Genomic DNA, 16354 nt, shown 5'->3' with positions numbered 1-16354 from the left:
GCTATCCGAGATTTTTTAAAAAAATGGGTGAAAAGAAAAAGAGAAAGAAATGGAAAGTGTCGTGTCGTGCGTGTTGGCACCAACGTTCAAGTATTCCGTCTTTTTCTTCACGTTGGCAACTATAGACGTATACACAAGTTGTTGCTGGCATTCTCCAGCTGTACAGCTTCTCGCATACGTCCGTAAAAGGCTCGAGCGCGATTCAGATTGAATCAGCGTTTTCTTTTCTCCAAACGCGCGATAGATGAAAATAACGTCTGCTGCCGCGCCGGTGCTGATGCTGGTGTTCTCTTTCAACTTCTTCCTCGTCCGACATCGACAGAGTTCGCCATACGGGAAACTATATAGCGTTGGAAACATGGCGTCCAACAACCAACAGACTTTCTGGTCAAAATGTGTCACGCGGGCTGGCTGCTGCTGGATGTGGGTGATGTGTTTATCGCGACTCTTGTCGATAATGTATTCACAAAAGAGAGAAGAAGAAGAATCAAACGACGACGCTTCTTTTGTCCGCTCTATAGACTATAATACAACATGTAATCAGGAGAAAGGAGGACTGTGGCTCTAAGCTAAATGTGAACAGAGTGAAATATAAAATAGATAAGACACACAACACATCAGCAGATGAAAATGAAAGCTATCTCGGCCCAGAGGCCTTCAAGGACGGGAGACCTGTGCGCACCTGGGAAGGAAATCATTAACAGCTACATCATCTCAACTTTTCAGCGTCTATACTAGTGTACTGTATATCCCCTCCAGACATTTGTGTTTAATCATCAAGTTGTCACGTCATGCTCTCTTCCTTCATTCGTTTCATTTATTGGGGGGTTGCCCTCGCTATTGTTAATATATACGTGTATAGACGTAAAAGGTTGGATTCACGATGGCAGGGCTTCAACAGCTTTTCCCTCGACTCCCATCTATCCCTCCTCTATACGGACTTTACGATAGCGCCACGGTATTATATTATGTGCATATACTTGAGAGTTTTGACTGTACGCACTTGGCGTTTCCAGCCATCGCACGAATGTCGGCTACACGCTGAACGACAATATACAGCAGAGAATCGTGAGTGGCGGTGAGCAGCAGGTTTTCTCTTTCGAGCGCTTATACATATACTCGAAATGAGTATGTAACCGAATGAAACGCAGCATCAACGGCCCAACAGGGCCATAAGTGATATATCACCGGATGGAAGGCGCACTGACACTGTTGACCTGCTTAGCTCAATTTGCTTTTGTGTGATGTTTGTTTCGTATTTTTTTTTTACAACTTTTGTGTGTCGTGATTTGGCAGACAAGAAGGCTATTAAGAGGAAATAGGCGGGACGCGGAAATGGGCTGATGAATCGGTTGCTAGCACAATTCGTTCTCCCAGAAAGGGAAAACAAAAATAATGTTGAACGTTTCAAATAAATTCGAATGACGTTCGCGGAGAAAGCTATTTATTGAGTAACGTGTAATAATTACGGTTTGAATTGAAGATTGGGGTCGATTTTTAATTGTTTAGTTTTTCAATCGATTTCTAATTAAAGAAAGAAAGTGTCGTCTGCTTTCGAAATTGCAAGTTGCAAAAATGAGTCAAAGTTGATTTGAAGCAGTTGAGGATTAAAAAAACGGAGATGACATTCTAAATTGAGCTGAACCCTGAAGGTAAAATAAAAATACAATTTGAAATGATTAAACAGTGAAATTTTGAAGTATTTTGATGTTTACAATCTATCTGGGAAGCAATCGTGCTGATCTTGCGAAAACGTGGTCGTCACGAAATTTTCTGTTTGCTCTTGAATACTGCATTAATTGTGCAGCAAACATAAGGCTATACCGTATGTGGGAAAATCAATCCAGTGTTGTTCCTTCAGGAAAATCATATAGGTTCATGTGAGAACAATCATGGCTATGTAACATAAAATCGGTCAACCTAAAATTTTCATTTCCATTCAAGTTCATTATTAAGCTGTTTCATGCTTCAGTAGTGATCATTGTAGTCAGCAGTTTACTTTGCAAACATATTCTCACATTCTCTATTTAAAATATTCTGATTTTCCTGGAGGGCCAGCAATGGAATGACTTGCCGAGAAACCTGTGTTTCACAATCTGGATTGTTGAAAGAATTTCAAATTAAAAACCGTTTTTACTTTTTTCTCTAAAAGCAACAATTGCAACAAGAACATTTTACATGACAAAGAGGGACCTGCCGAACCTCTCTCGTTGGAAAAATCCCGATTGTAATCCGCGGTTGACGGTGGCCACTGTCGTACGCTAAACACGACAAACAAAACTTGTCCCGTCTTGTTTTCGGTCAAATTGGGTGGGGCCAGTTGAACAGCAGGTCAAGATATTGATTTACTTACCATCTATTTTGTTTGTAGAATTGCTGGTTTGACCGGTCGATTACTTCCATCATCGCCATCATCATCTTCTTCCTGAAATGATTAGAAACTTCGGAGAGGAGGAGGAGGAGGGGGGACTTAGAAAGTGACTCCAACTACATTTTTGCTTTGCCTACGCGTTTTCGCTGACTCTTGCTTTCTCGACCGCTTTTGTTACAGTCGTCTCTTTTGGCATCACCAGTGAAAACGAGACTGTCCGAAAGAAAGACGGAACCTGACACACGATGATCAACTACTGCGATAGCACTAGTGACAGGATCTACTGGTGCGGAATGCGGGTGCTCGGCAGCAACTATACACGTACGCATTTTTGAAAAGAGAAAAAAACAAAATCCAGCTGCAACGAATGATAATAACAACTGCAGGTTGAGTGTGTATAACTCCACGCATTGTATGTTGTTGCCATCATTATTCGAATTTTTTTTCTTTTCAGGGGAATAGCAGTCGAGAAAATGCTTGTTTTTTGTTTCATTCTTCCCATCTCGTCATCATATTTTCACCGAATTAGCAAGTCAGATGATGTTGATGGTCGCGTTGACGACCGAGAGAAACCAATCGATCACATTTCTTCTTTCCTCGGTGCACGCCGCGTCAACAACGCCAGTCAAAATGAAATTAATGTCATCGTTGTGAATTCGGAGAGAGACGAAAAAATAAGGTAAAAAAAAAGAAAAAAAGCTTTCTCCATTTTTCCTTTCAATCTTTTCACGGTGCGTGTAATATATATCCTAGGTGGGGAGACGGAGTAGGTACCCCGTCTGGATTAGTTACATGGCTGCGAGTAGAACGGGCTTTCCCTTCTTTCGACCCCCATCGAGAGTGGGACGACTTTTTGGCTAGAGCTCCCGGTTCGATGCTGCTGTGATTTTTCTCCTTTTCTTTCCAAGAAGAAAACTCCGCCTCCTCTCTTGTATAATAACACACCAAACTCCTTGGGCAACGTGTGTCTGTTGTGTTCCCCGTCTGAGAAGCTGCTTCCCCACCACCCCGTCACCCACCTTGGGTCTCCGACTATATAACCGAGTCGGCTTTGGGTCTTCAGCCGTGGTCACTATCAAACCTTGACTCTCGATTGAGCTTGTGCTTCTCGTCTTGCCCCAGTCCTACCAGCAACTCAGCAACAACACTGCCACTGAGCTTGGGTTTTTATTTTTCTGGCTTTGTTTGTTATTATCCGAAACGCTCCCGTGGTTCATCACACCTCAAACGTATGTTGTTTTTCTTTTACTTCAAAGACGATTATTTGTTCTAATCTAATGTTTCATTCGCGCAGGGGATCACAAGGATCTCCACAGAGATTGAAGATGTCGAACCACTTTCTAGTGACCATATGTGCAATCGTCTTCATCGCCGGGGTAAGTCCACACTTTGAATTATATTTAGTTTCTACTCTCTCGTTTTGGACTGATCGATTCGATGTCGTTAAAAAAGCGTAGAGTTATATAGTTGAAATTTTGTTGTCAAAAGTCTCGTTATCCGACAAGATCAAACAGACCCAACTTTCTCCGCGGCGTGCCGCCGCCGATGCTATCACTCCATTTGGTGAAATGGGAAGGCATGTTAAAGAGTTTCGCGATTGCTAAAAAGAAACGAAAAAAAAGACATCAAAGCGGCCGGCCCGCTCAAGCTGTTGCGGGCCACTCTAAGGGAAAACGGGGGAGAAATAACATGCAAGATTTGCCTTTGAGTTGTTTCAAGCGCTCAGCAGCCCGAAACGCTTTCTTCTGCTTTGCAAATAGGACGGCGCGAATCTCTAAGCGCGCGATATTACAAACAGACACGAGAAGAGATTTTTCCTTTCTTGTCGCGATGCCAAGAAGGAAAGAAAGAAAAGAATAGGAATTACAGGAACGCTGAAAAGAAAGAAAGAAAGAAGAAAACGGTACGTAATAAATAATGATGGGAGAAAACGCGCAGGTGGGGGGGAGAGAGAAGCCGCAAAGCGCTAGGAAATGTTGTAACCTATTGTGTATAGATTGCGTTCGTTTTGTGTTCAACTTTTTTCCCCATGACACTTGGGCCGCCAGCAAGCCATTGGGTATTTTATAAAAATAGATATGGGCGCGGAAGGAGAAGAAGTGAATGGAGCATCCGAAGAAGAAGAAAACGGGACGCTACGCCGGCTGCTGGTGACTGCAGAGATGTAGTTGTGATAAAAAAAGAAATAAAAAAGAAAGAGAGAGTTCAGGGCGTGAAAGTGGCGGGGTCACGGCGTGATTCAACGATACGTGGATACGCGCGGAGGTCTATCTCGACGCACAGAGAAGTGCTGCAGCTTCATCCAGAGTTGTTTGTTGCTTGTAATTTCTCTTGTTGACCTAGTAACTTGCGCTTGCTTCATCTCGTCTGTATAATGGTCGCCGAACGCGCCAACACTTTGGCGCATGCCACGAAACGTTCGTCATTCGTTAGAAACGGGAAAAACAAGAAACTCATCAAACGGTTGTAAGATCTTTGTCCGTTGATTGCTTGCGTTCGATTTTCACGGAAGGAGAGAAAGAGAAAAGAGACGCTGATCGCGGAGAGAGTTTTTTTCTCGAACGGGTTCACTTTCTTGAATTTTCGTCTTCCTGTTTGGCAAAGGATTTTTGTTTCTATCGTGTTTGTTATTTTTATTCTCGAAAGAATAAAAAAAAAACTCGTTTGTATAAGCGCCGAGCCTGGGAAATCAGAAAACAAAAGACGTACTAATCAAACACACACACGTCGTATGTAGAGAAGCCAGCCCCCCTCCGAAAGAGATGAAACCCAATTTCATATCCCAGCCATTATTAAAACCGAAAACGAGCCGACTAGGGCCCATTCTCACTTTGTGTTGATGATTCGTTTTGGATAAAGAAACACACACCACCACCTGTTTGGCCGATTATATACGGCCTATGGCAGCAGGTCCCTTCATTTCCCTTTCCGAAGCTCGAGGCCGTCGTGCTGGTCTTTCTCCTCCTCATTCTTCTCGCTCACACAGGAAGAAAGGCCCAAAGAAAAGAGAGAAAGGGAGAATATTAAGCACGCACAGTGAAAGTGGTTACGTTACCTATACCCTTACACACCTTACCTGCGAGTTTTTGTCCAGTGAAAAAATGCTTTCTTATCTTTCAAGTTTCTTCAGTCTGTTGCATATAATATATAAGATGGGGTTCCTTTTCTTTCTCTTCTCTCGGCTAGCCAGCAGCCAGTCAGACAGGTAGAAAAACGAGTTGTGTACAATTTTTTGGCATTGCAGAAAATGGAGGTTGAAAGTCAACTCTTTCCCGGTGGTATTTTTAACTTAGTGTCTAACGAGACCGACTTGAAGAGAGAAAGAAAGAAATGAATGCTAACAAGTGACAAGTCACGATTCTTGGCACCTGCAACCAAAGAATAAAACGAAGATCTCGGCAACTTGTTGGATGGTCGGGAGACCAACTTTCCCTCGTATACACTAGACGTTGGGGCGGTTTTTGAGTGGCGAACATCCACATGCACGCAGTCTCGACCGTAAATGGTGGACGATGACTCTTGTCGGGTGATTTCAACGCTCGGCATAGAAGAGATGATGCACCCACGCATCCTCTTTATTTTTTTTTTTTAATGGTTCCCTATGTGGGTCATCTGCCACACAGCACAGCTGCTGCCAGTGAACCCCGCGGTACATTTGCGAAATCGGCGGAAGATTTTCGGACGTCACGCTGTGTGGATGCGGAGGGTTGCGCCAATTCAATGTAGGACGGTGACACGGAGTTGGCGTCGAGCCATTTGGGCTCAATTGATACGGCCGATTATAATAGGAGGAGGAGAAGGCAGACGTATAATTTCACCTCGACAGATCGCCACTTTTTCCCAGCAGTATAGTTCGCTCTTTTTTGGCAACCAAATATGTGTACATAGTGAAAAAGAGAAAAGATAACCTTTCTCTTTCTTTCTTTCTTTATGAAATTGTTAAGCGTCTGCTCCCGTCGGGTTTTCCCTATCGCCATTTTTTCGTTTGGCCTCGCAGCAGCACAGGAAGGTGCGCGCAACTTTGGCACTCGTTTGCGTGAAAGTCTCGTGTTTGTTTAATTTTGTGGGTCACTGAACCTTATTGTCGATGCCACGTAACCGTTGCCAATGTCATAAAAAAACACGCGCAAGTTTCTAATGTATAGCAATTTGATACATCTGATATCGCTGGCATGTTTTATTACATTTTGTACTATATTTGATTGCTTAACCAATTATTTCAGGGAGTGCGGAGCGTTCCCCTGATGATGAACATGCCCCAAATCAGCAAAATGGAGGTGCAGTGCGCCAAAAGTGGCATGAGCGTCGAAGTCGAGTTTGATCTACCCTTTGATGGCATCATTTTCAGCAAAGGACATTTCTCCGATCCGGCTTGCAGGTAGGAAATGATCATTTTGTTTTTCTTCTTTCATTAGCAGTTTTGTATTTCCTTTGTCGGTTGATCTCTAGTTTTTAAAGCCTATAGAGGCGCTTGCCCGTTCATTTTGCGTTCACTTTTTGAAACCGGCCAAAGGAAAATGATTTAAATTGTCTTTTGAACGCTTTTGATCTAAAAAACAAACGAAACAGTGAGCCGTAGTGTTCGACCTTCTTATCTTGCCTGTCACTATCTATTTTGTTTCTATCGTGACGCCATTGACTGTTTTCGAGAACAAAAAAGAAAGAAAAAAAAATAATCGCAATAAATCCATCCGTTGTTAGTTTGATACTATTTAAAAACCACTGAGCTTCGAGCTTTTAAATCTCAATCAAACATTCCTTTCCTTTTCCCGTTTTCCGCCTCTCTCGTTCCCCACCTTCCTCTCTTCCGTCTCTCTTACACCTGGTGAAACTTGACTGCGGATCGCCGCACGACCCAAATTCCCCCACCGAAATCATCCACCTTTGCGCCCCTTGAATTCACCCCACCGTCCGCCCACCAAAATAACACAACCAAAAATCAGGTACGTGGGAGCCAACAGCAATGTGGCACGCTTCAGCTTTGTGGTGCCGATGCAGGGCTGCGGCACAAACAACGACGCCGACGGCGGCATGAAAATCGCTTCCAACGTCATCGTCATTCAGAACGACGCCGTCGTCCAAGAGATTTGGGACTCGGCCCAGAAACTCAACTGCCGCTGGACAGATCGCGTGACCAAGACGGTCAGCGTCCGCCCGCTGACCATCGACATGTTGGAGGCCGTTGAGGCGAAATTCACCGACGCCGACGACGACGCCGTTGAAGTCTGGATGGATTTGCAGAAGGGGCGATGGCCGACGTCGCAATCGATTGATTCGGCGGTTCGCATCGGCGAACAGCTTTCACTAGTCGTCGGAATCAACGATCCCTCGGCTGAAATGGACCTCCAAGTTCGTGATTGTTACGCTCACTCCACCCCCGAGCTGGTCGATCCGACGGCCTTCCGCGTCCAACTGACGGATGCTCAAGGTTGCGTGATGAAAGCTAAACTGCTGGGCCCGTTCGCCAAAGATCGTGCCACTACTGGTCCCTACGCCGGAAGCTTAGTCAAATGGTCGGCCGTTTCGGCCTTTTCCTTCCCGGACAATATGCAAGTCTTTACGAGCTGCAACGTCGAAATCTGCAAAGGAGGTTGCGAGCCGAATCCTTGCCAACCGGAAGAAAATTATCCTTCTGATGGCGTACTCTTACCAGAGGCGGACACGACCACCGTCAAACCCACAACTATTCAACCGGTTGTCGTTTTGTTCCCGACTCTTGCTCCTCCACGGACTCCAGCGCCGACACTTGCTCCAGTGACAGCTCCAGTCACGACCGTTCGTGTCACGACGACGCCGACTTACACTACTCCCCCGCCACCACCTCCGCCAACTTCTCCGACAGTGATCCGAACACTGGCGCCAGTCACTACTCCGGCCCCGACACAGCCACCACCTGTCCAAAATGAAGTCCTGCTACCTACGCTCGACTATCTACCGCCATCGTTGGATTACCTGCCTCCGCTACCGCCTTACAAACAGGTCTACAATCCCGTTCCAACTGTGGGCGAACCGGAATGCGAATTCGGCAGCAATGATCCGCGGTGCTTTGTTCCAGCTCAACCGAAAGTCACACTGCCGCCAAACATCACGCCTCCTACAACGACTCTGGAGCCGCCACCACCACCTCCTCCACCAGTCACGTCTTACGTTTGCCAACCAGGATCGAACGATGCCCGCTGCCCGACATCTCCCCCACTTCCGCCTGCCACGATTCCGCCGGCAACTCTTCCGCCAGCGACTGTTCCGCGAGCGACTGCTCCACCAGCCACTGCTCCGCCAGCCACTGCTCCGCCAGCCACTGCTCCGCCAGCCACTGCTCCGCCAGCCACTGCTCCGCCAGCCAAGATTCCACCGGTCACAACTCCAGCCGCCAAGACGGTGAATTGCTATCAAGGATCGGACAATCCCGATTGCCTGGATCGACCTCCCAAGGATTCCCAGTATCCAGTTACTCTCTGCCCGCCAGGATCTCTTGATCCGGAATGCATTTTCGTTCCAGGAGGATCCAACGACTCGCCCGTCACTTCTGCTACCGTCAAGACGACTCGCCCGACGGCTCGCCCGACTCCCGCCCCAACCAAGGCCCGCGCTTCGACAGAGAAAGTGGCCACGAGCGAATCCCAAAAAGAAAAAGGTTCCGCCGATAGCTGGAAGGGCGACCCGTCCACTCACGCCTTTCACATGTTCCATTTCCAGCGCGGAGATGGCCGACGTGACCGTAAAGTCCTTCAGAACAAGAACAAACGCTCCGTCGACGGCACGGAAATGGCCAACGGTCGAATGGAAATTGCCCAGGTCAGACTCACGCGTTCAGTCAGAGTCTTGCCGGCAGCTTTGGCCGTTGAACCCGTTTCAACTTCCTTCGAATACTTCCGGCAACCCGATGAATATCCAGAATTCAGCGGCAGAACCCTATCGCCCACGGAAGATACGAGAACCTTTTGCGTGACGACTTTCTCCCTGGCGGCCAGCGCCGTACTCATCATTACATCATTATTGGGCCTCATCACAATCATAGTTTTCCTCGCCGTCAAATACAGCACTGCCAGTAAACGATTGAACAAGTTGGCATCGCGCCTGTGAACAAGTTCTTTCCAACAATTTTGACCACCTAATATCACATTACCAAACAAGCCACCCATACAACTAACCAAAAAACAGCTGAATCACTACCACCTTCTGGCTCCTTTTATCATCTTCCTTTGGAATCTGGCGCGAATTTTTGGAAAGTATTCATGTGGCAGTATTGCATAACGACGGGTAGTACGTCAGGTCACGTGCTCAAAAAAAAAGAAAGAAAGATTATTCAAAAAAACAAAACGCGATACCCAAGAAAATGCGAGCCATTTCATTCAAACGACAACAAACCCAAATAAGGGAGAGAAAAAAACTAAAAAACCAATTTCGCAAAGAAGAAGAGCGCGCCGGACAATTTTAAAACTCCCAAGAAAAATTATTTCAGCGAAAAATCGATGAGGAAAATGGAAGTCCAGAATTTTTTTGAAAAATGAAGCATTCCTCGCGTTCTGTATATGCTTTTGTTACATACTCGTATACAACGTTAATGACTTTACAACATATATTTTTAAGTGTAAATGTAGTCAATACAGGTGAGAGATTTATTACAATATATCAACCGAAAAACAGACTAATGAATATGGAATTTCCACGCAAAACTATTTTTCTTATTTCGCTGTCGATTGTGACCGTTTTCATCGTGTTTTTAACGCTTCGCTTTCCACACTCCAAACTTTGTGTGCCTTTTAATGTGAACTTAATTGCTTTTGGTTTTGATTTGATAATTTTTCTTTCCGCATTTCCTCCCGTGGCCCATGGATGCTACAAAAAAAAAAAGATTCGTCCATAAAGGTAGCGGCTCAAGCACGTTCGTCTTTATGGTGCCGGGTGACGGTTGCGGGACTGAATCGGTGGCGGGCAAGCTGAATTTCAGTTTCCACAACGTTCTGGTATTCCAGATTGAAGACAGCCATCAAGAAGCCTGGGAGAACAGCCGACAAATTCAGTGCTTATTCAAGTCAGACACTCAGTCAGTGGCTTTTCAGCCTCCGCTGAGTGTTGTCGATGGCAAGAATGAAGAGATCCGAACGCAAGTTGTCATTGGCACTGGAATTGACGGACCACCCGTCAGTCAAGACACTCGGATCAAAATCGGAGATCCTGTGACGCTACTCTTTTACATCTTTCAAGACTACGCCGACATGTTTGTCAAGAACTGTTTCGCATCCGACGGGCTGACCAATCGAGTCCAACTGACGGACAGCAACGGATGTACGCTCCGCCCAAAATTGCTGAAAAATTTCCGGCGCACCGACAATATTGTGCACGCGTCAATGACGGCGTTTAGGATCGCCGACAGTGCGAAACTTTCCCTTTCTTGCGAAGTCGAACTCTGTGTCGAAATGTGCAACAATCCAACAACTTACACCGCGGAATTTTACCCGTTCATTACAACAAAACAACCCGCAACTGTAACCTCACTTCCACCAACGGATCCTCCAATTCATTCGATTCTTCCGCCTTACCGTCCAACAGTCGATCCCTGAGTAATGGCTACGCCCGTAATCCGGTCATCCGTTTGAAGGATACTCAATCCAGCAGCAGTCAGTGCAAAATGAATCTGGAATATGATGATCCTTAAATGGAAAAAAAAAAAAATTCACGTCGGAAATAAAGAATAATTATTTGTTCTATTTTTTGTTTGTGACATTATTGGGGCTTAGCTTTAGCTTGTGCTTACTAAAAGATTGCTAACGTGTTCACCTTTCTAACCACCTGGCTTCTTCAAATACCCCGAGAGCAACAAAGGGTACACAAAAAATTCCAACAACATTTCTCTAGTTCCTTATCTCGTGAAATTTTCATTCATTATCATATTATGTGAAAGTGCAAGAACTTTATTCCACCGGCCAAACCCTGAACTGTGTAAACCTTTCTTTTTTAAACAAATCTTTCAAAAAATCCCCTTACTTTCCCCCATTAACTCTACCCTTTCTCAATCAAACAAAAGAATGACCAGAAAAGAAAGTCAAGGAAACTTCTTTATTTTGACCTAGTGAATAATCCCCCGATAAAATACTAATAATCCAAGTCCTTTTCACATCCTTTGCCGACATTTCAGACTTTTTCTTTTTTATCGTTGTCAATTTTCGAGTCCCAAACAAGTTGTGTTGTCTTTTCTTGGTGCGACATAATGTCCAACATATCCGACAGGGAAAAGAAAATGAAGCGTGTTCGAATGTGAAATGAAACAGGTAGGTTGGTATAGGTGAGCTTTTCTCCAGCACCTTTTTTTTTTGGCCTGAACACGAGCTCTTTCGCTTCCACGTCTAGTTCTGTTCACTTTGATTTTCAAAACTTTCTCACACGACATGTCTTCTTCTTTCAATTCATGTCATTTTCCGTACGTAGTTTGTCCAAACAGTAATAACAACAACAAAATGTCCCTGTAGAAACCTGGAATTGATATCACGCGATGTTAGAACTTTTGAAAAAATAATAATTTAATAGCATAGATTGAGAGTTGAAAATGTTTACACTAAAAGGGAAAGAATGACGCACCTTACCCAAGGACATGTAGTATGCTAGGAAGGGCTTTCATTTTATCGAGTAGATGGATCCTTTTCTCTCTTTTTGGCCAAGTAATAAAAAAAAGAAGACGACACAGTCACGCTTCTTCTGTTGAGAAATCACGATGACAATGACTATGAGACTTTCGGCCGACTCTATTATGTCCTCAGAAAAATCTAAAAAAAATAGACGAATAATAAAGAAGAGAACTGTCAGACCTTCGAAGGTAATCTATGCATGTGTTTAAAGCAACGGCGCTCCTTTCGACGTGTTATTCTAAAGCCCGGGCTCTCATCATAAAAATTTCCGACAAGAAAATATTTAAAATATTTATTTACCTTTTTTTTTTCACGACGGATTCCTCGTCTTCCATTTCCTTCGCACTCGAGAAAAATCGGCTCGAATTTTCTTCAAAACTACCAAGTATCTCCATTCTTTCTTTGTTACAACTCCAATCGATCGTAGGTACGTGGCATTAGGTAGCAACCGCTCAAAGTATTCGTTCGTCGTTCCGGCCGAAGGTTGCGGGACAATTGCTGTGGACGGCACTCAGTCCAACATCCTCATTTTTCAATCGGATCCCATCGTTCAGGTATACATCCATAATATTTTATTTTATGTTTCATTAAAATAGGTTAGCGTTAATACAAGACCAAATTTATCAGGAAATATGGGACGTATCACGAAAGATCAGTTGTCGGCTGTCGGAAAGGATCACCAAATACGTTACCTGGAGCCCGTTGACTGTCGAAATGCTCGATGTCCAAAGCAGCGGAAAGAGTGGAGAAGTGGATTGCTGGATGGACGTTATGAAAGGCGTTTATCCTGCCGTAAGTGTGAAATGACTTAACTACAAAAAATGAACTGCAAAATTTCATTTCTTTTTTTAATGGCGCAATTTCAGACGAAACCGATTGACGGAAACTTGAAAATTGGAGAGGAACTGAGTCTTATCATTTACTTGAGAGATCTCTACGGCTTGTACGATATGGCCGTTCGTGACTGCTGGGCTTACGACGACAGTAGCATTGATGTGGAATCCACTTTAAAGTTGCAACTCACATCGACAGATGGATGCGCCAAGTATGTATAAATCAGATGAACTAACAGTTAAAATTGACTAAATGTGAACTAAATCGATTCAGGAAGCCCAAATTGATGCATTTCTGGCGGCGAACGGACCAAGTGGGTGACAGCAATGCAACGCTTGTTACTTATTCCAACATTACGGCCTTCCGCTTCCCAACGAAAAGTGAAGTTTACTTTACCTGTAACGTTGACATCTGCGAGGGGTCATGCAATCAGCGCAACTGCGTTGAAGAAGAGTCGCAGATTAGCGTCGTGACCAAACCGCCCACCGTCGTCACGACTCGCCCGACTACCACGGTTGCCCTGGCCGTTCAAACGACGACAATTGCCCCTATCGCAGAGACGACGACGCCAAGGCGACCGACAGAGCCCTCGGTTGAAGCGACTACTCCGCTGGATTGCCTTTCGAATCCGTTTGATTACAGGTGCCCAACAACGACCAGATCCCCCGTCAGCATCCCCAACTGCAACTTGAGACCCGAAGATCCCAGATGTCCGCCACAGTTAACCCAAAGACCTTGCTTTCCTGGTGCGGATTATCCTGGATGTCCGCCTCCACCTCCGCCATCAACAACGCTCGCACCGCCTGTCACGCCAGTGGTTTGTTTCCCAGGCTCCAACGATCCCAGATGTCCAACAACGACCAGCCGGCCTATTGTTGTAACGACTCTGCCTCCTCTGCCACCTCCGCCCTTCACGACACCTGGTTGTTTCCCAGGATCGACTTCACCGGGATGCTCAACAGCTCCAACGGTCCCAACTCCACCGACTTGCTTTCCAGGATCTAATCAGCCTGGATGTCCAACGACGACTAGTTCGCCAATCATCACTGAGCCTCCAACAACCTGCGTCCCAGGCTCTTACAATCCGCAATGTCCACCTCCCGTCTGCGTCCCAGGTTCTAATAATCCGCAATGCCCACCTCCCATCTGCGTCCCAGGTTCTAATAATCCGCAATGTCCACCTCCCATCTGCGTCCCAGGTTCTAATAATCCGCAATGTCCACCTGAAATCCCACTCAGAACTACGACAGCACGCCCACCGTGTGTTCCTGGATCGAATCTCCCGGGATGCCCGACGACAGCAACTCCAGTTCTACCGACTACAACGGAAGCGACAACGGTTCCTCCCTGTTATCCCGGATCAAAGAATCCCAAATGCATCACCCCCGCAACAATAACTACTACGCCGTCACTGCCTGATTGCTCTCCTGGAACGAACGATCGTAGGTGTCCACTTATAATCACTACACCAGCACCATTGGTCTGTCGACCAGAATCCAAAGATCCCAGATGCCCTACTACACCGCAGCCGCCCCCTGTATGTTATCCTGGATCAAATGATCCAAGGTGTCCAACTACAACAACAGTTGCTCCAACAACCAGCACTACAACAACTCCGGTTCCTCCAGTTTGCTTCCCAGGTTCTACCGACCCCAGGTGCCCTACAGCTCCGCCCAAAATTACAACGCCATCACCGCCTGCCTGCCTTCCTGGGTCAAATGATCCCAGATGCCCGACTGAAAGGACAACAACAACGCCTTCTCCTCCAGTCTGTGTGGTTGGATCAACCGACCCAAGATGTCCAACTACAACCACTGCCAAAACAACACAGCCACCTCCAGTTTGCACTCCCGGTTCGACCGATCCACGCTGCCCAAAGACAACACCAGCCCCACCAGTTCCACCAACAACACCCATCACAACTACAACCACAACTCAGCAACCTTTGATTTGCACTCCTGAATCGAATGATCCCCGCTGTCCAACGACAATCCCGACAACGAAAGCGCCTCAGATTTGCGTGCCTGGATCCAAAGATCCTCGCTGTCCTCAACCACCTCCAACTTGTACACCGGGATCTCCACTGTGTCCACTGCTACCGTCTACACCGCCATCAACAGTAGCAACAACTACTACCACCACCACCACCACACAACCCCCATTAGTTTGCATACCCGGGTCGACTGATCCTCGTTGCCCGACTACTTCAACACAGCGTCCTTTTATTTGTACCCCTGATTCAAAGGATCTGCGCTGCCCAACAACAACAGTCGCAACAACGCAACCGCCTCTGGTATGTAAACCGGGAACCAAGGATCAGCGTTGCCCACCACCGCCATCCACGACTTCCACAACCACAACTCAGCGTCCATTTGTTTGCATTCCCGGATCGAATGATCCACGTTGTCCAACAACAGCGGCAACAACTCAGCCACCCGCGAGATGCATTCCTGGAACAAACGATCCTCGCTGCCCAACGACAGCAACAACAACACAACCACCATTAACTTGTAATCCAGAATCCTCAGATCCAAGATGTCCTACTTCTCCTCCCATATGTGTTCCAGGTTCAAGCGATCCTCGCTGCCCTGCCTCTACCGTCACCACCACCACAGTCAGAACTACCACACAGACTGTTACAGCCGCTCCTGTCAGTACCACTACACGGAAGCCATCAACAGCCGCTTCCGTCGTTGACGATCCTGGAAAGCCCGGTTGGGAAGGAGCCGATCCTAGATATCACGCCTTCCATTCCTGTAAGTTCACGCGTTTGAAATATAATTGCAGTACTACTAATAACCACTAATTACTTTATGCCGTGAATTAACACGCTGATCTTATTTTTCAATATTAGGGTTGTACCAGCCAGCACCAAGACCAAGAGGCAACAAGATAAAAACTTCGTTGAAGACAGCTAGCAACATTTGATTTTTGTTTAAATTTTCTTGATAAAATTGGATTGAAATTCGTTTCCACCACTGTTTTTCTGTGGATCTGCAAAATTTTTTATTGTTCATTAATAGGCTAAGGCAGTCAGCCAAAAACTTTTTCGTGTATAAGACGAATTTCTGAATAAACGATGCGATATTTTTCGGAAATAAATCCACATTCGTGATTTTTACACTGAAACACACGTGCTTGACTCATTCCAATGCTGATGAAAATGACTGCATTTTTTTGTCAGGGGTCTGTCAGCAAGTGTCAATATAAACCAGGAGAAATCAGTTCAGTTGTCCCTTAATCAGACAGATGGAAGAGATTTGAAGTGGAAAACAAATCAATGAGCAACACATTAAATTGTGACACCAAGGACAGCAGCAATACAGCTTTAACTAAATATATCTACAAGTTATCAATAAAATATCTTGTTCTACGTGTTGAGTACTAAGCCTGTGGTGTGACCGTAAAGTCTTGAAATCACAAAAATGATGGCAGAAAAAACTTCAAATGCACATTACTTTTGAAATTTATTTTGGTGTTTGAATATTTGGAACTAGGTAATAGAAGACATTCCCCTGAACCT

General features: G+C 45.5%; 1 protein-coding gene across 8 annotated transcripts; it reads left to right on the top strand.

Moving 5' to 3' along the window:
* The first annotated feature begins 1527 nt into the window (after window positions 1-1527).
* LOC124200832 (mucin-2-like) lies at window positions 1528-15933 on the top strand. 8 transcript variants are annotated; one of them, XM_046597154.1, is made up of 12 exons: window positions 1528-1652; window positions 2372-2477; window positions 2552-2757; window positions 2826-3050; window positions 3125-3600; window positions 3666-3747; window positions 6595-6749; window positions 12425-12551; window positions 12625-12789; window positions 12864-13042; window positions 13105-15587; window positions 15686-15933. In XM_046597154.1, the coding sequence occupies exons 6-12, from the start codon at window positions 3697-3699 to the stop codon at window positions 15757-15759; spliced, it is 3234 nt and encodes a 1077-aa protein (XP_046453110.1). In that variant the 5' UTR covers window positions 1528-1652; window positions 2372-2477; window positions 2552-2757; window positions 2826-3050; window positions 3125-3600; window positions 3666-3696; the 3' UTR covers window positions 15760-15933. The 8 variants fall into 8 exon arrangements, with proteins under 8 accessions (XP_046453110.1, XP_046453116.1, XP_046453109.1 ...); XM_046597153.1 differs by having other exon boundaries at window positions 1540-1652; window positions 2552-2762; XM_046597156.1 differs by lacking the exon at window positions 1528-1652 and having other exon boundaries at window positions 13105-13904; window positions 13947-15587.
* Window positions 15934-16354: the final 421 nt, after the last annotated feature.

The sequence above is a fragment of the Daphnia pulex genome, chromosome 8, assembly GCF_021134715.1.
Source record: "Daphnia pulex isolate KAP4 chromosome 8, ASM2113471v1".
Lineage (NCBI taxonomy): Eukaryota > Metazoa > Arthropoda > Branchiopoda > Diplostraca > Daphniidae > Daphnia > Daphnia pulex.
The sequence above is the reverse complement of the archived record's forward strand: the minus strand, read 5'-3'. Positions and strand labels throughout refer to the sequence as shown.

Bases quoted from the DNA above. Each gene is read 5' to 3' on its own strand.
- LOC124200832 (XM_046597154.1), top strand. From the start codon at position 3,697: ATGTCGAACCACTTTCTAGTGACCATATGTGCAATCGTCTTCATCGCC. The intron at 12,552-12,624 runs GTATACATCCAT...CAAATTTATCAG, and splicing joins AATCGGATCCCATCGTTCAG to GAAATATGGGACGTATCACG. The intron at 12,790-12,863 runs GTAAGTGTGAAA...GCGCAATTTCAG, and splicing joins TGAAAGGCGTTTATCCTGCC to ACGAAACCGATTGACGGAAA.